At 38.4% G+C, this 19,873-nt stretch overlaps 1 protein-coding gene across 1 annotated transcript in view; it reads right to left on the bottom strand.

Annotated features, from left to right (window-relative positions):
• The window catches only part of LOC126428393 (DNA (cytosine-5)-methyltransferase 1-like), a 93,830-nt gene extending 81,617 nt beyond the window's left edge, over positions 1 to 12,213 (bottom strand). The window contains exons 1-3 of the mRNA XM_050090317.1: positions 12,188 to 12,213; positions 9,160 to 9,250; positions 3,352 to 3,480 (exon numbers count right to left, since the gene is read on the bottom strand). Of these exons, the coding sequence (XP_049946274.1) occupies positions 3,352 to 3,480; positions 9,160 to 9,250; positions 12,188 to 12,213 (246 nt within the window). The remainder of the gene's footprint in view (positions 1 to 3,351; positions 3,481 to 9,159; positions 9,251 to 12,187) is intronic.
• Between the last annotated feature and the right edge of the window lie 7,660 nt (positions 12,214 to 19,873).

The following is a 19,873-nucleotide window of genomic DNA, read 5'->3' on the forward strand; positions in this document are numbered from 1 at the left end:
TAGATCACCAGGAGGAGATGTAAATACATTTTTCGAAAGATTTGAGCTGCTTATGAGGAAAATACTAAAATCTAACATAAAGCTAATTATCTGTGGTGATTTCAACATTGAAATGGCCAACAGTGATGAACATGTTACTAGAACGTTTTTTAATATCTTAAGATCACTAAATTTACAATGTACAAATTACACACCAACACAGGATAAGGCGTGCTTAGATAATATTATAGTAAATTTTTCTAGAGATATGTACGACGTCAGACTTGCCAGTGGAGCCCTAGCTGATCATGAACCATTGATTTTAACATTCTCCTGTGATCAGTTGACTAAATCAGACAAATCAGTCAGAATCAAGTCTAATGCCACATGGGTAAGAGGGCAGAAAGATGAATATATTAATTTATTTATTGACAAAATATCTTATGTTAACTGGGACTTTGTATACAACACACAACCTGGAAAGGGTGCTGGTGAAATGGTGTTTAACAAATTCCTGGAAATACTCATAGAGTTATGGTACTCCTGCTCACCATTAATCAAAAGTAGCCCTAAACATAAACAGAAAAACAAACAGCTAAAATGGTATACAGATGAGCTAGCTCTCACTAGGGAGGAGATGCTCAGACTGTACAGAATATATAAAAATTCTTGTAAACAAGGACCTGAGCTAGATAATACTTCTTATAGAGCTTATCTAAAATGTAAAAAAATCTACAAAGACAAACTGTCCTTGGTCAAAAAACAAGCATGTGAACATTACATTGAAAGTGCTCCCAACAAATGTAAAGCGGCATGGGATATCATCAACCAATATAATTCACAAACCCATACACAAGATGCAATGCTGGTCCCAGAAGAAGTAAATAATTACTTCCTAACCTCAGTGAGTGAGCTGAAAAACAAAATCAAGCAAAATGGCACTTGTGCACTAGATCATCTTTGTGCTGTGCCCCATAGTATGTATACTTTCCACTGGAATGTTGTCACCCCAGAGGATATTGTGAAAGCTGTGGCAAGGTTCACCAACTCCAAAAGCATGGACTGTTATTGGTTTTCTAATTATCTAATGAAAAAAATAATACACCTTATCTGTCAACCTCTTTCTTTTATTTTTAATATGTGTTTAGAATTTGGAGTTTTCCCAGATGCACTCAAAACTACTAAAGTAATACCGGTCTTTAAAAAGGGAGATAAGCATCTGCCCCAAAACTATCGACCAGTTTCTATTGTCCCAATTTTCTCTAAAGTTTTTGAATATGTAATGTACAGTCAACTAAATAACTATTTTGATAAGCATGATCTCCTCTCCAACAGACAATTTGCATATCAGCATGGTAAAAACACCATTACTGCTGTCACTGAAGTTGTTAATCAGGTGTTAACTGCATTCGAAAATAAGGATCTAGTGTCAGTCGTACTGTGCGATCTTAGCAAAGCCTTCGACTGCATACCATCTAACACCCTACTTGCAAAATTGGAATTTTATGGCATACACAAACCATCTTTGGATGTAATCGAATCATACTTAAATAACAAGAGACAGTATGTATCAATTAAAAATAGATGCTCCTCACTGAAGGAAGTTCGGACTGGAGTGCCTCAGGGCTCGGTCCTAGGTCCTTTTCTGTTTATCATTGCAATTAATGACTTACCTTACCATGTAGGAGCAAATTCAGTTGTGTGTTATGCAGATGATACAACGTTGCTCAATACACACCATGACACAACAGAACTGCATCAGGTAACACAGGAAAAACTAGAACTAGTAATGGATTGGTTTTCTTCTAATGAACTCCTGTGTAATCCTGATAAAACACAAGAGCTAATTCTGGGTTTAACTACAGCTGTTGAAAGCAAATCAATAAAATTATTAGGATTCCACATTGACTCAAAATTAAACTGGGAGGAACACATTAGCCATATCTGCAAGAGAATAGCAAGAGTGTGTTATCTCATCTGGAGACTGACAGATATAGTCACTGATGAGTATCTAAAGGTGGTATATTTTGGCCTCTTTCAGTCACACATTTCCTACGGCATATTGTTATGGGGACATTCTTGTTTTGTCAGTGAAATTCTGAAAATTCAAAAAAAAGTAATCAGAATAATAAGCAAAGCTAAGCCCAAGGAACACTGCCATCCCCTCTTTATCAAGCACATAATATTAACTGTGGTGAATCTATACATCTACACAGCCCTGCTTTATGTCAAAAGCAACTTAAATGAGTTCAAGACCAGAGAGAACATACATCCCCACAACACCAGAGGCAAACTGGACTTTGACATACCAAGACACAGGCTCACAAAGACTGCAAACTCACACAAAATAATGAGTTTAAAACTCTTCAATAAACTTCCAGCATCTGCTCGGTCACTGACCAATAATATTTTCAAACGTAAGGTTTATGACTGGCTTCTCAAACACCCATTTTATAAGATAACAGAATATTTTGAAATAAGCATTGACATTAGTATATAAGAATATTCCTAAAAGAAAAGGAATTAAATTGTAAAAACTTTACTGTAAAGTTGTTGTTAATTGTATATTTAATGTTCAGACCTATTCCGCTGTAAGTGGTCAATGGTGAATAAACTGAATACTGACACTGAATACTGAATTTGACATGCATAACTGCTTCCAATGTACAAAAGCAGGGATGGAAGTGTTTTATTTCCTTTAAAAAAATGTTACTTTCTTTCCTACTGCTGGCAAGTTTCATTATTCTTTTAACTGTTTTTTATTTCCTGAAAACAGTTTTGGTCTGCTCTATAACCATCTCTTCCTCTGAAATAAATGCATAACACAATCTTTTACAGCTCTCTAAAGATATTGGTCATAAGTTGTGTCATATACCATGGGCAACACCATGACTGATTGACACACTCCCTGGACAGACATCATGCCAAGAAGGTTTAAAAAGAGTAACCCAAACCTGCTATCTCAAACTTGAAACTGCTTCAAGTGACTGATATGACAGATACACCAGCTCATTCTGTGGCATAAATTATTGGCTGTTTACCTGGACTCACCAAGACCTTATTTTGGCCAATAGTATTGTAATAGCATTAAGATAACCTTGTTTGAACCCTGTCTTATCATTTGCGTGCTTATTCTGTGCAACATGACTAGTGTCAATAAAAACTGTTCAAGAAAACAGCCTTTTACAGTCTGTACAAAATTTTCAGAAAATTATACTGTAACACACTGATGAATGTAGATAATCAAGGTTTATGACTGTCATTATTGATGAACTAGTTTTGTCACACAGAGTTCTTAGTACATAACACTATAAAATGACAAATGGACTCCAAACCTTTAGTAACAATCTGTAATAAAGTTTGTTAACGTACTTTCCTCTTTTCTGGTTTATCATAGAAAGTAGTGAACAGATTTCTTAATTTGAAGGACCCTGGCTGAAGGTACACACTGGTTCCTACTCGGTACTCTGTATTCCTCCATCTAACAACTCTGTACTGTACCTGTGAACAGAGGAAGAGATCTCCTAACAATCTGAAGTAAAACAATTGCAATGTAACAAACACATGTTAAATGAAAAGAAGAAGATGAAGAAAACAACAAAGATACTCTGCATTGCACCACTCAACGCTGTACTGCTCAGCATTACCAATACAAATATTTCTGAATTTGACAGAATGTAAGCTGAACAGAATTCTAGTGCCTTCTGATGAGAATTTCATGTCACAAGCACAACTCCCAAGGAACAGAAAAGCACAACTCCTAAGGAACAGAATTTCCTTATAGTAACATTTTTACACACAGCTGGATAATAGACTTTACTCAAAGAAATCCATATATTAGAAGTATTACTTTAATACCTAAAAGCATCATAGATGTTTTTTCTTTTGTTTCTTTTATGACAATAGTGTTTGCTTGTATTTGGACACATTTCTTCCACAAAAATCTTATCAAGCAAGATCTGAGAAACTGTTTTTGCTGTGTCTTTCAGAAAATATGAATTCATTCCTGCATGCCTTTATGGAAATTGATGGTTCACTCACTTTCTTTAGTACTTTTCTTAAATGCAGCACAGTAGTGTGAATAATTGTACTAAAAATAAACTCCTCATTTTCAACAGCATGCAATGGTCCAAATTTTAGTTTCAGTCACTTCTGAATCAAAAGAAATGTTTAATTCATAGCATGTGACCATATTGATAACTTTTTTCATCTTTTCATTTCTTCATTTAGTATCTCATTATTTTAGCAATCTGGCTACTTCTGTGACACTACATGGCAATCATCATGAAAATGAAACTATGCACATTTTCATATAAATTCACTCAAAAGATACCTTTCACCATTGCAGTATGTTGGGATAATTAGTAAGAATATTGGTTATACAGTATTCCCAACCATTATGAAAACGCACAGAAGGGATAGCTATATTACTATATAAAGACAAGTCATTGTTTAATGTTGTTACCAAAAAAGTTTTTGGCCAATTTACTTCGTATTTTCACACAATGTTCTAATAAAAATTTGGACAGGTATAGGTGTATATATTTTTAAATATATATAAAACATATAAATATGCACATCTATCTATACTTACTGTATAGAGAGAAGTCATTGTTTAACATCATTACCAAAAGTCTCAAGAAGTTGTTGACTGATTTACTTCAAATTTTTACCCAACATTCGAATAAACCTTGGGATGGACACAGGTATATATCTATAACATTGTTAGCAAAAGTCTCAAGAAGTTTTTGACTGATTTACTGCAAATTTTTACATGCTACTCTAATATCTTTCAGATTGACATAGGCTACATATTTCTTTAATATTTATGGTTTGTGTGTGTGTGTGTGTGTGTGTGTATGTGTGTGTGTGTGTGTGTGTGTGTGTGTGTGTGTGCGTGTGCGCGCGCGCGCGCGCGCGCGCGCGCGTGTGCTACTATACAAAGCCAAGATGATGTTCAGAATTCAGGATTGCTACCAAATAACTCGAAAAGTTCTTGACTATCTTACATCAAATTTTTTCATGCTACTCTGATAAAAATTCAGACAGAGATAGGCTAGATGTTTTTTTAAACAACAATGTATAGACTATCAGTTAAAAGAAACTGTGAGAAAGAAAATACTGTGCTGTGAAAATGCTTGTCTAAGTTTTCTTTCTCACAGTCAGTTTTAACAGGAAACAGGAAGTTTGTATTTACGACTAATTGGCTTACGATTAGAATACTTCTATGGAATCCAAATCATTTGAAAAATTGTGATCCTATCCATTTGCAAATTACAACTATGCAAAAAACTGTTGTTGAAGCTACAATCCCCATAGATCCAACAGGTGAAGATGCCTCTCTCGCATACCAACTGATTTACCCATTCATTTTAAGCAGCTTCAGTTCCCAATCAAGGTTTTGTTTGCAATAGCAATAAATAAGACTTGGAGTCAGAGTGGGGGGAAGAGGATATGGACAGAGAGTGAGGGGGGGGGGGGGGGAGTGGTTAGAGGAAATGGACATAGAGTGCGAGAAAGAGGAGATGGACAGAGAGAGAGGAGGGGGTGGAGATAGAGATGAGAGAGAGAGAGAGAAAGAGAGAGGAACTGATGGACAGAGAAAGGGGGGGAGGAGAGGGCAGGAAGAAATGGACAAAGGCAGGGCGAGCAGGAGATGGACAGGGAGAGGGCAGGAGAAGGGGATTAGAATGAATTCTAAAGCATATACAATCATGAAGAACAGGCAGGTTTGCTAGTGTTTTTATATGACCACAGCTGGCGAAAGTAGATACTTTAGGAGGAAAGGAGACAACTTAACAAATAATGGAAGTGCTGAGTTGTTGACAGGCATATAAATAAGAAAGAATACTATGTTGGCTTTTGTACACAAACACATACACACACACACACACACACACACACACACACACACACACACACACACACCTGTTAAACTACATGCTGCCAGCTGAACACACAGTGCCAGGACGGCAGTTTGGGTGGAATGGTTGAGGCTTTGTACCTGGCGAGGTGGGTAGAGGGACATAGAGGTGGGAATCGTGAGGAGGGGATGGGAACAGGTAGCTGATGGCTCAAAGGGGAGGCAGCAGGTTCACAGGACAGCAATGTGACAAATAAACACTGTAGCTGGTGAGTTTGTGCGCTGCATGGCCTCAATGACATGCATTGCAATGTTCGTTACCACCACTGATTTTGTCCTCTAAGTAATGTTGTAACTGTATTTCAGTGAAAAGTTGCAAAACTCAGATTATGTTACTTTGAAAACATGTGACAGAACCATTAAATAGTTGAGCCAGATAATAAAATATAGAGCAACAAGTGAAAGAGAGAAATGGAGGCTGAAGAGGGTATACCAGCTAATTTCGTGATGATGTGGAGTGTGTAACATATCAGTGTAGAAGCAATGATGCAGTAGTAGTAGTAGCACAGAGGCCTGCTAGTCACAAGGGCACAGAGCTACACCACAAAGAACTGCATTAGAACACAGTGTGTTGCATAGAGGAGTACAGGAATTATCTGTGTGGAAGGCACTGTTTGACATAGACCAAATGTCCACCACAGATTGGCTGCAGTTCACAGCAAGCAGTCCAGTGGGAGAGAAGTTTTCTCCAAGGTAGGCAGTACAGGAACAATTGAACATCCTTAAATAGTTATAAGACACAGATGAAGATTCAGACCAAAAAAAATCCACCTAGGGCCATGCTAAATGTAAAAATGGCTATTTATCATGTCACAAGACAAAATATGATAAAAATCAGCCCTATTGTTAAAACAAAAAAGGAAAAACATTACAGTTGAGTTTGAATGCTGGTTTTGTTCATTCAGCAGCACTTGATGACCAGGAAGTTCATCAGAGAATGAGAACTTACTTATAAAGATTACTTCAAAAACAACATGGTAATTTTCTCCATGTTGGTGACTTAAGATCTGAACTTTTGTAGCTACCATAAAATGATTAAAATTTTGTGTCAACAACATTTCAGTTTTACTGACAGTGCCTGAGTCCTCACTTATCAGAGTTTAAACAAAACTACTGTGTTTTGAAATTCTATTCAGTGATTTCGATCTGCCTTATCTTCAGGTTGACAATGAAATAACGCAACACTGGTGGTTTCCCAGACATTGTAAGGGCAATGACATTGGATGCCCATGTCACCCTAAGAGACTGAATGCTATCTGATGTGGAGTTCTTTCAATGTCATAAGGTCATTATTTACAAATCAGATCAGCTCCCTTACCTCCTCCAATAACGATAGAAGGTGAAAATTCACTTCCTTCTATGGGACATAGCACTGTACCAGTTATTAAGGCTTTCTTGGATTCACTTCATGTACAGAGTGCAGCAAAAATGATTGTTTAAATGCCTCCATGTATGCTGTAATTGATCTAATCTTGTTCTCAGAATCACTATGGGAAGCCTCCATGTGTGCTGTAATTGATCTAATCTTGTTCTCACAATCACTATGGGAACAATATGTATGGGGTTGCAGTATATTCCTAGAGTCATCATTTAAAGCCATTCTTGCGGTTTTGTTAGCAGACTTCCTTGGAATGGTTCCTGTCTATCTCCAAAAGTCTGCTAGTTCAGTTCTTTCTACATCTAAGTGATACTTCCCCATGGATTAAACAAATCTTTGACTGTTTGTGCTCCCCTTCTCTGTATACATTCAATGTCCCCTGTAAGTCTTATTTGAACAATGTTCTAGCTTGGGTTGTACAAGTGATTTGTAAGCTATTTCCTTTGTAGACCGGCTGCATTTCCCCAGAATTCTGCCAGTAAACTGAAGTCTGCTACCTGCTTTATCCACGACTGAGCCTATGTGATCATTCTACTTCATGTTCCTCCTCTAAATATTACATCCAAGTATTTGTACAAGGAGTTCACAGATTCCAACTCTGACTCACTTATTTTCATAGGATACTATGCTTTTTTTCATTAAATGCACAATTTTACATTTTTTAACATTTAAAGCAAGCTACCAGCATTGCACCACTTTGAAATCTTTTCATCTGACTCAGTATTTATACAACTTCATCCAAACTGTATTTTGTGAAAAGTCTGAGGTTTCTATTAATACCGTCCGCAAGACTCAATCCACTCAGATATATCACCTGATACCCTATATGATTGAAGGTTTGATAATAATGCAGTTTTTTCATTATTTCCATTTTGCATTAAAAAACATATTTTTCCTCCTTTCAACAATGCTGTTGACAATGAACAGGACTGCTTTCAACAGTCATGATCAGTCATCTAACGTGGTACATACATCAACACTGACCTAGCAACATCCATTATGATGCTGCTGTCAGTGGCTGTGCAGCTATCTTGGCACCTCCTTCCACTGCTCCTCACACATTGCTGGCAGGTGCCAAACTGGAGATTTTTGGTTAGGCACAGCAAATCTATGTTGGATGGCTCTGGCAACTCAGTTCAGAAATAAGGGTGTAAATTTTGACAGTCAACTTGAGGTGGATGTTATGGAAAGATCTCAGGTCCAGATCATTCCACAGTGACAAAAACAGCACCATGCACAGATACAATGGACCAACCTTGAGGTTCAGCCAGCAGATACTCACAATCCAGTATCAACACTGCCATCACACTCATACTCCCTCAGTGCCTGAAGGACTATCTGACAGTATAATGGTGGGTTACTGAAAGCACTGTTATATGACTTCTGAAGAGGATGTTTTCCCTTGATTGCCTAACAACAACAAATTCTGTTACCTCTTCAAGATGGGGTATGGAATATATTATAAATAACCCTCTCTCGAATGCAAAAATTGCTTGTGATTACTTATGTTTTATGAGACACATGGGAAATATATCATGACAGAACAACTTGAGATGAAATTAACACTAGCGGTAGCATTAAACTACTTTGGTTCAGTCATTACACACTGCTATTTCATATTGTGCAAGTAAAAATGAAAGAAGACTTTTTAACAAAGGAAACTATGACAAAATAAGTCTTTTTTATGGGATAACAAAAGTAAGTTGTTATCTGCAGATAATAATTGGTGTGAACACAAGATATTCAGAGTTTTTTCAATATTTCTGTATATTCAAGTGACAACAGATAAAATTCTGCCAAATACTGGATGTCTGGAAGACCAAAGTAAGTATTTAACCCACAATGCTTGCTGTATGTACAATTAGTATTTAATACGTACCTGATTCATTGAAATGGAGGGAATCTCTTCATCAACCAATGGAGTTGTGAACACCTTTCTCTGCTGTACTCGCTTACATGCATTACAGTGCCTTGAAAATAACAGCACAGATTAATGGTGCAAACTTTCACACAAAACTCTCTGTGACACAATGAGTGATTAATTACAAGTTTTTCTTGCATTGTGATGTAGCAATGTACCTGTACTGAACATGAGGTAGCTTGTGATAGGAGCATGTTCAAGTGGAAGTGCTTAGGGGTTAGTGCTGGGGCTACTACTGTTTCTTATATATACTGTATATATAATCGATATGCCCTCTAATATGAAAGGTGATTCTAAAATATTTCTATTTGTTAAGTGCAACTTAGGCAATTTATCAAATAATGCAATTCAAGAGATAATTTCATTGTTTGTAGAAAATAAATTTATCCTAAGTCAAAGTGAGACTCAGTTTTTACAGTTTCTAACTGACATTTTGATTACAGATAATGAGTATATGATTAGTGAGTCTGAACAATTCAAATTTCTAGGTGTCCAGACAAAAGTTTAGCTGAGATGGAAAGACTATATTGAAGATTTTCTTCAAAAACTGAGTGCTGCTGTACTTACAATTAGGACAGTATCTGCAATACAGAACTAAAAAAATTAGTCTACTTTGCTTAGTTTCACTTGCTAATGACATATAGCACGATATTCTGGGATAACTCTTCCCATTTATAAAGGATTTGTTGGATCAGAAATAACCAGTTATAGCAATATATGGTGTAAGTACATGAAACTCTTGGTAGCCCCTGTTCAGGAGTCTGGCAATTCTGACAACAGCCTCACAATATATACACTCTACGATAAAAGAAAAGACACACCATGAAGGAATTATCTGAATGGGGCACAAATCAGTAGATGTGATGTAAATGTGCAGACAAACAAATGATTACAGTTTCAGAAAAATTAGATGACTTATTCAAGGAAAAGAGCTCCACAAATTTAGTAAGTCAATAATGCATTGGTCCACCTCTATCCCCTATGCAAGCAGTTATTCGGCTTGGAATAAAATATAGGCAATTTACCGCTGTGCTGTAAGCATGCTGCAGATGACAAACAAAGGGGCCATACTATGAAAACAAATGGCACCCCAGACCATGTCTGCCGGTTGTCGGTCTGTACAACATGTGACACTCAGTTTGGTACACCCCCCCCCCCCCCCCTTCCTGAGCCATCTCCAGATATGTATTCAGCCTGGGATCTCATTGACGGATGTAGAATTGTTTTCAATGATGAGTTCCATTTTGAACTGTGATCTGATGACTGGTGAAGATGTGTCTGGAGATGCCCAGGACCATGGTGGGATACTAACCTGGCTGTCACCCTCCATGCTGACTAACAGTCACAAGTGATGGTCTGGTGTGCCATTTTATTTTATAGCAGCAGCGCCCCTTTGTTTGTCACTCATGGCAACCTTAAAGCACAGTGGTCCTCTGATGATATTCTATGCCCTGTTTTGTAGCCCTTCGTGGGAAGCCATCCTGGGCTTATGATTTAGCAGGATAATGGCCACCAGTAAAAGGCAAAAGTTTCTATTGCTTTTCTTTATGTTTGCCAAACCCTACATTGGTCAGAAAGGTCACCAGATCACTCCCCAACTGAGCTCCAGCATTAAGGGTAGGATCCTCCAGCCAGGTTGGGTTTTTGATGATCTGATTCATCAATTGGACAGAATTTGGTATAATATCCCTCAGGAAGACATTTGACAACTCTCTCAATCAATTCCAAGCTGAATAATTACTTGCATAAGTGCCAGATGTGGATCAACACATTACTGGCTTGGTCAATTTGTGAAGCTCTTACTCTTGATTAAATCATCCAATTTTTCTTTTTGTTAACAATGTGAGCTTATTCTCATGAATTAGCAACTTTCACTCAGTTAATACTAGGTAGAAATCCAATCTGTATTTGGATCACACCACCTTGGCTCTTTTGTTCAGAAAGACATACAGTTTTCAACTGGAACCATTTTCAAAAAGCTACCTCAAGAATTAAAAAATCTTAACAGTGATTCTTTCAGTTTTGAGTGTAAACTGAAAGTTGACCTCATGGCTCAGTCCTTCTGTTCTGCTGGGTAGTTTGTAGCAAAAATTAATCAATTTCCTGTGTTTTGTTGTCAAATATGCTAACATATGCTCAGTAGCTTGCTGTCTGTGTATGATTTATGTAAATTTTCCTTCATTTATTATTAACTTTTCTGATGTTATTTTTATGTGCTGACTTCTTCTGTGACCATAGAGACTGACTCCTGAGTATGGGCCTATGGAACAAGATACGGAAAGAAAAAAAAATATTTAAAACATTTTTGAGCCTCTCACTCACATATCCATTCCTCTTGGTGGCTGTATGGTGAAGTGACAGACTACAAATCCAAAGATACTAGGTTTGATCCTTGATAATTCCTACAATTTTAACCCACCACTTACCACTACTTTTGTTGTGACTAGCCAAAACTACTTTTAATTGGCCATAACTGTAGGTTCTTTGACTGCTCTGTGTGAAGGCTCATCAAACTAGAACACATGAAATATTAGTTCACTTCATGACATAAATAAATGAAAGATTTGCTCAACTTTAACACAGTTCTCTCCCACAGGATTGCTTGATAAGTTACGGCTGTCCTTGACTATGGAGGCATCACTTGATTCACTAGTTATTAAGCTGTTCTGTAGCAGTACAAAATGTGACATTTATGAAAGTACATTTCATCAGAAACTTTATCAACTGTCACTGTCCTACATGATGGTACTGACTGTTGTAGCTGAGGTCATGAACTGAGGCAGAGCTCTTGCATGCTAGTCATTATATTGACCTCAGTGTGAAGGCGCTGCTATGCTGAGAGGGAGAGATGTCTTCTGGAGTGTCTCCCACTGGTTATTGTGGACTGCAGTGAGCCCTCACTAATTTTGTCTATCTGTGATACTGATTGGAGCTGTTGACTTTGGTATGGCACCGTGATCTCTGGATGACACCACAACTTTCCCACCTGGCAATGTTTGTTAAGATATGCATTTCCTTTTTCTCAATTTTGAATAACTTACTGGTGGTGTTAACAGACCAGATTCTATAAAACACTAAAATAATTGTCCATCTGTGACAACCTAAGAAGGTTAGTTTAGTTAACAATGAAGGAAACAAAGGTGTAAGTAAGGGTTAATGATCAAGAGCTTTAACTTTACATATGGACTGAAACAAGGTGACAGTTTCTCTGCAGTCCTGCTCCACATAGCACAGCATAGTCTGATACAAAAAATAGGCAAGAGAGGTACGATAATGATGAAATCCAGTCAAATACATGCATATTTATATGACACTGCAGTTGGCAAGAGATGGAAACACCCTAAAGAAATGTATGAAATGCTAACAGTAGAAGGAGTAAACATTGGACCTAGTGTAAACAAGGTTAGAACACCAATCACATCACTTGAAGGCGTCTAACAAATGTTTTAAAGCTGTCACTGTTTCCATTATCTAGGTGTACTTTTAACTAGTGATAACACTATGAGACAATGTATTAGAGAAAGGATGAAATAAATAAAGTACTGCAAGCAATTTGTGGGCCTGTAAAATAAGGAAAGGGTTGGAAAGTAATAAATGATCATGAAGTGCAACAGCTTAAATGATCATGAAATACAACATCTTATGCAAGGAACGACAGAATAAAATTTATTAAATATCAAAGAATACACTGGTTAGGACATAAGGAGAGGATGGGAGATGATAAGATGCCCAAAAAAATGTGGTACTCAGAACCATAATGGCACAAAGCACAGATACAAAGTTTTGAGAAAAATAGATGTTTGTGAAAATCAAATTTGTAGGCAAAGCACCTGTCTCACAGGTTTGTCTTTTTTTTTTTTTTTTTTTTAACCAAGTATCAATATGTCCAACCTCCTATAAAAAATTGCATACCTACTTTATTTTCTGAAGTATTAATTAATATTTGGGATAATTATTATTAATGATGATCCAGCTAATTGGGATAGTGTCTTTTTGATTGTTGTGTAGTTTGTAATCAATGTGAATCTGGGATCAGAACATGAAGAACAGATACTAAATGCACCACAAACACAATTATGGTCTATCACAGCACTTCATGCTCCTCGTTATCATCAACTTTTGAGTGGGTGTGCCTCTGTATAAAGTGCGCCAAACATGAATAAAATTGTTTTGCACCATTCCATTGTTGTTTCAAAATGGTGAGCCTGTACCTATTCCTTCATTATCCCTTCAGTTAACATAGTGATACATTGTGTTGTCATTTGTCAAAATTAGCATCAGTACATAAAACAAATAGCTAGTGAGGTGAGAAAATAATTATGATCCATGCAAGAAAAGGCCCACATTATGAGCTAGCAGCACAATCCACAATGAGGCAGTTGTCTATAAGTAATTGAATAAGCAGTTGGGCTGTGATTTGATGTAGTGTCCTTGTTTAATGCTGCGAGTAGGTTGTTACTATGGGGTAATACCTGCTCATGGCAACAGAGTGACATAATGAAAGTTTATTTCAGTATTGTTTAATTAAACTGTACTTTTAACAAGAATTATTTGATTAAATTAATATAAAACTATGATTTTGCTCTTACATGTTCACCTTGGTATCAGAAAGGCAGCTATTATTTATGCATGTACGAAGTACTTTGGGCACCAATTCATGTTTTGAAAATTGGTGTGTTTGCTCAAGGGTTAAGCACATCCAATGTTTTGAGATTCATATAAAACTGTCTGTTTACTTTAAATCTAATAGTTTTGCTAAGGTTAAGTGTTTCAAGTTTGATCTTGTTCTTTTGTCAAGTCTTTTTTATTTATTTATTTATTTATCCTGTGGATCACATATTGTACAAAGTACACATGATATAGGACAAGTCATTTTTCTTAACAAATATGTAGTTTGGAGAAAAAAATAAGCAATGGACTACCATTTAAAAAAATGTACACAAAATTGTTCGTTGATGAATATAGTAACTTCACATACAGAGAATACAAACAGGTTGAGATTTGCCTTCCCTCTACACATCTGGGCACTAGAAATTGCGAAGCATCTACAAGCTGTGGAGAAATCGTGGTCACCTTTGATGTGACTTGAAGAAAATGGTTGCCTCTCATGACTCATATTGACAATATGTTACCTTAAGCAACAGTTTAAGGCAGCCTGTTGAAAATTTAATCATTGTAAAATTTCTGAAAGGTACACTGTTACCACAGACATCTACTTTCAGTTTGGTAGTGAGGTTGGTACCACACTGAAAATTTCTGAAATCTTCAGCATCCATTTTACAGAGTGGAATGCTGAAACCAAAGAATGTGAGGTTATGGTGGAGCTTTTATGAAGAAATGGCCATCAGTGTAGCCAGTGAGCATTCCTACAGCAAAGAGGCTATGTGCTTTGGTCCTTAAGGAAGTGAATATCAGAGAAATCTCTGAGGCAGCTTCTTATAAATGTTCAGATACAGAGTGCAGTGATACAGTATTAATAAAGCTGGTTCACTGTAAGATCAACAGATGTCAGGAACATGTATACATGCTACAATCTGAACACTGACGATGGTGTACTTTAGGTCCTCAAATGATGAAAGGAAGATTATGTCCCATCAGAAAGAAGGGCTGAAAAAAGAGCTAGATGGCTAGACAATGGGCTGACTGATCTTCCCAAAATGGATATCTAATGATGGAACAGAAAAGAAGACAACAGAGATGTTCAGAAGCAGATTGTTGAGGAGACCAAGAGCCATCAATAGCAATAATATTGAACAACAACAAGAAGAAGAAAAATCTTTGTTAATATGAGAAATGTTCAGTTGAATCATGATTCAGATTCATTTTTAAACTGTAGGACCCCCTATAACCGGGTGTATAAGTCAGTTCAGAGACCAGAGTAAGACAGTGGCATAAAACATCCAACAGGACCATGCCTAGTAAACTACTGTGGTGTTCAAATCAACCCTCAAACTGATGGCAGCTTTACTTAATAACAACCAACAAGTTAAGTTTCTACATCTATATCTACATCTATACTCTACAGCCCACTGTGAAGTGCATGGCATAAGGTACATGCCATTGTACCAGCTATTAGAGTTTTTTCCCATTCCATTCACGTATGGAGTGTGGGAAAAATGATTGTTTGCATGTCTCTGTACATGCAGTAATAGTTATAACCTTATCCTCACAATCTCTGTGTGAGAGATATGCAGAGGTTGTAGTTTATCCCTAGAGTAATCATTTAAAACTGGTTCATGAATCTTTGTTAGTAGACTTTCTTGGGATAGACTCTTCAAATGTCTTCCAGCTTAGTTTATTTGGCATCTCTGACACTCTCCAATGGATAAACAAACCTGTAACCATTCATCCTGTCCTTCTCTGTACATGTTCAATATCCCCTATTAATCCTATCTAGAATGGGTCCCACACACTTGAGTAATATTCTACGACTGGTCGCACAAGTGATTTGTAAGCAGTTTCATTTTTAGTCTGATTGCACTTATCCAGTATTCCAACAGTAAACTGAAGTCTACCACCTGCTTTACCCACAACTGAACCTATGTTATCATTCCATTTCATATCCCCACAAAGTGATACACCTTGGTACTTGTATGAGTTCTCCATTCCAACAGTGACTTGTTGATATTATAGTCGTAGGATACAATGTTTCTTCGTTTTGTGAAGAGCAAAATTTTACATTTCTGAACATTTAAAGAAAGTTGCTAGTCTCTGCACCAATTTGAAATCCTATCAAGGTCAGACTGAATATTTATGCAGCTTCTTCCAGATAGTACTTCATTACAGATACATGTATCATTTGCAGAAAACCTGGCTTTACTATTAATATTGTCTGCAGGCTCATTAATATACAACATGAGCATAAAGGGTTCCAATACACTTCCCTGGGGCACACTTGAAGTTACTTCTACTTCTGACGATGACTCTCCATCCAAGATAATATGCTGTGTGCTCCCTGCCAAAAAGTCCTCAATCCAGTAATGAATTTCATTTGACAACCTTTGTGATCATACTTTTGACAATAAGCATAGATGTGGTACTGAATCAAACGGTCTTCAGAAATCAAGAAATACTGCATCTACCAGATTGCCTAGATCCAAAGCTTTGAGTATGTCACGTGTGAAGAGTGCGAGTTGGGTTTCACATGATCGATGTTTTTGAAATCCATGTTGGTTGGCACTGAGGAGGTCATTTTACTCAAGATACCCCATTATGTTTGACCTCAAAATATTTTCTAACGTTCTACAACAAATTGATGTCGAGGATATTGGACGGTAGTTTTGTGGATCACTTCTACTACCCTTCTTGTGGATGAGTTTCCAACTCCTGGCCACAGTTTTTTGTCTGAGGGATCTACAACAGATTATAGTCAGAAGAGGTGCTAACTCACCTGCAATTTCAGTATAAAATCTGAAGGGATTCCATTGGGCTTTGTTCAATTTTAACAACACCACAGACACTAATACTTATTTCATTAATCTTTTCAGTGGTACAGGGATTAAATTGGGGGCAATTCTCCTGGGTTTTCCTGCAAAAAGGAACGTTTGAAGATAGAGTTAAGCATTTGAGGTTTTGCTTTGCTGCCCTCAATTTCAGTTCCTGGTTCATTTGCTAGGGACTGCAAACTAACTTTTGTGTCACTCAACAGCCTTTATGTATGACCAGGATTCCTGCTCTCTTGACAGCCAAATGCATTTCACTCAAAATCTTTCTATTTATAGCCCTACATTTTGTTTTACACCTATTATGCAATAATCTCTGTTTCTTTAGAAATTCTTTGCAGTGACTGTATACTATGGAGGCTTCCTCCCATTATCAACTGTTTTACTGGGTACAAATATATCCAGCATGTGCTCAACTATTCTTTTAAACTTGAGCCAGAGTCCCCTTACATGCTCCTGCCCTGTACTGAAAGTTTCAAGTTCCTCACTGAGATATGATACTACCAATTTAGTATATTGCTTACTTGTCATACATATCTTTCTGCTTGTTTTATTTGTCGTTTGTGCACTGGAAATCATTGCTGCCACAACTGTGTCATAGTCAGTGATATCAGTTACATCATGGACATACTTAAAGAGGTCAAGTCTATTTGTTGCCATTAGATCCAATATATTTCCATCATGAATGGGGTTTCTAACTATATGTTCAAAGTAGTTTTCAGAGAAGGCATTTAGTACTGTTTCACAGGATGTCTTGTGACATACCGCTAACAAAACTGTAATCTTCCCAATTAACTGTTGGATCTCCACTGATGGTTATAATTTGATTGAGGAACTTATGTACAAGTGAACTGAGGTTTTTTCTAAAGTTATTGGTTATATCAGGTGATAGAAGGAACCAGTTATTGTATTATTCCCACCCCAGATACTGAAACTTGCCCAAACAATCTCACATACAGCTTCAATTTCTATTTCAGTAGGTTTGAGTTTTTTGTATACTGTAATAAATTCACCATCTGCATTTCCGATCTGCCTATCCTTTCGATATACGCTTAAATGTTCCCCAAAAATCTCACACCAATCAGTTTGTGTTATTTGAATGTATATTATATGGGTAGTGTGTTTCAATATATAGTTTATTCAATATATAGTGTATTCTAAAAGTTGTTGGTGCCTAAAAGTTATTGAAAAGGAAACTTTCTGTGACACACAGACACAAAAATTGGAGACTTCTTATCTTGTTTCTTAAATTAGATTCAAGTTTGATTACTGAAACTTTTCCTACAAAATTTATTTGCAAAAATGCAAGTGACATGCTGAATGAAAAAATTACCTGCAGCTTTGGACACATTCAGCTGATAGCTTCAGCCATAGAAAAATAACTGTCACTCATCTCACTTAGCAAGTTTATGTCTGCAATCACGATATATTGTCATTTTTACAGTACCTGGTTTTCACTGTCATAAAACTGTCAAAGTATAAGGTACCACTGTGACCATATGCAACTGTTGCAATGACTCAGAAGCTAAAGGGAACGATGCAAGAAGCCAGCACGAACTCGTAACTGCAGATCAGCACTTGTGTTTGGTAAACATGTGGAGACTGGAGTGCAATATGCTCTGCAAATCTGTTTGACACCACTTTTCTATAGCAAATTCTAATGGCCTTGCTGTGTCTGATCACCAAAATTGAGCACAGGCTCAGCTAGCATTCTGGTGAATCACTGCCAACATCTGCTGAGTGCTGTCAGCAAGCGGGGTGTACTCAGTCTTCATGAGGCCAATTGAGGAGCTGTCCGACAGAGAAGTGGTGATACCGGTCACAAAAAGTGACAATGGCCGGGAGAGTGGTGTGCTGACTTCATGCCCCTCCATACTGGCATCTGGTGACACATAAAGGTTGAGGAGGAAAGGTGGCCTTCTAGGCCTGTTCGGACAGTGTTTGTTTTTTAACAAAAATGTGCAGTGCCCAGAAGATGTGCTCAGATGACAATGTAACTTTGCACACATACACACTGTCAGTGGGTATGTAAACAATTATACACTCCTGGAAATGGAAAAAAGAACACATTGACACCGGTGTGTCAGACCCACCATACTTGCTCCGGACACTGCGAGAGGGCTGTACAAGCAATGATCACACGCACGGCACAGCGGACACACCAGGAACCGCGGTGTTGGCCGTCGAATGGCGCTAGCTGCGCAGCATTTGTGCACCGCCGCCGTCAGTGTCAGCCAGTTTGCCGTGGCATACGGAGCTCCATCGCAGTCTTTAACACTGGTAGCATGCCGCGACAGTGTGGACGTGAACCGTATGTGCAGTTGACGGACTTTGAGCGAGGGCGTATAGTAGGCATGCGGGAGACCGGGTTGACGTACCGCCGAATTGCTCAACACGTGGGGCGTGAGGTCTCCACAGTACATCGATGTTGTCGCCAGTGGTCGGCGGAAGGTGCACGTGCCCGTCGACCTGGGACCGGACCGCAGCGACGCACGGATGCACGCCAAGACCGTAGGATCCTACGCAGTGCCGTAGGGGACCGCACCGCCACTTCCCAGCAAATTAGGGACACTGTTGCTCCTGGGGTATCGGCGAGGACCATCCGCAACCGTCTCCATGAAGCTGGGCTACGGTCCCGCACACCGTTAGGCCGTCTTCCGCTCACACCCCAACATCGTGCAGCCCGCCTCCAGTGGTGTCGCGACAGGCGTGAATGGAGGGACGAATGGAGACGTGTCGTCTTCAGCGATGAGAGTCGCTTCTGCCTTGGTGCCAATGATGGTCGTATGCGTGTTTGGCGCCATGCAGGTGAGCGCCACAATCAGGACTGCATACGACCGAGGCACACAGGGCCAACACCCGGCATCATGGTGTGGGGAGCGACCTCCTACACTGGCCGTACACCACTGGTGATCGTCGAGGGGACACTGAATAGTGCACGGTACATCCAAACCGTCATCGAACCCATCGTTCTACCATTCCTAGACCGGCAAGGGAACTTGCTGTTCCAACAGGACAATGCACGTCCGCATGTATCCCGTGCCACCCAACGTGCTCTAGAAGGTGTAAGTCAACTACCCTGGCCAGCAAGATCTCCGGATCTGTCCCCCATTGAGCATGTTTGGGACTGGATGAAGCGTCGTCTCACGCGGTCTGCATGTCCAGCACGAACGCTGGTCCAACTGAGGCGCCAGGTGGAAATGGCATGGCAAGCCGTTCCACAGGACTAC

This window comes from Schistocerca serialis, chromosome 12 (genome assembly GCF_023864345.2).
Source record: "Schistocerca serialis cubense isolate TAMUIC-IGC-003099 chromosome 12, iqSchSeri2.2, whole genome shotgun sequence".
Taxonomy (NCBI): domain Eukaryota; kingdom Metazoa; phylum Arthropoda; class Insecta; order Orthoptera; family Acrididae; genus Schistocerca; species Schistocerca serialis.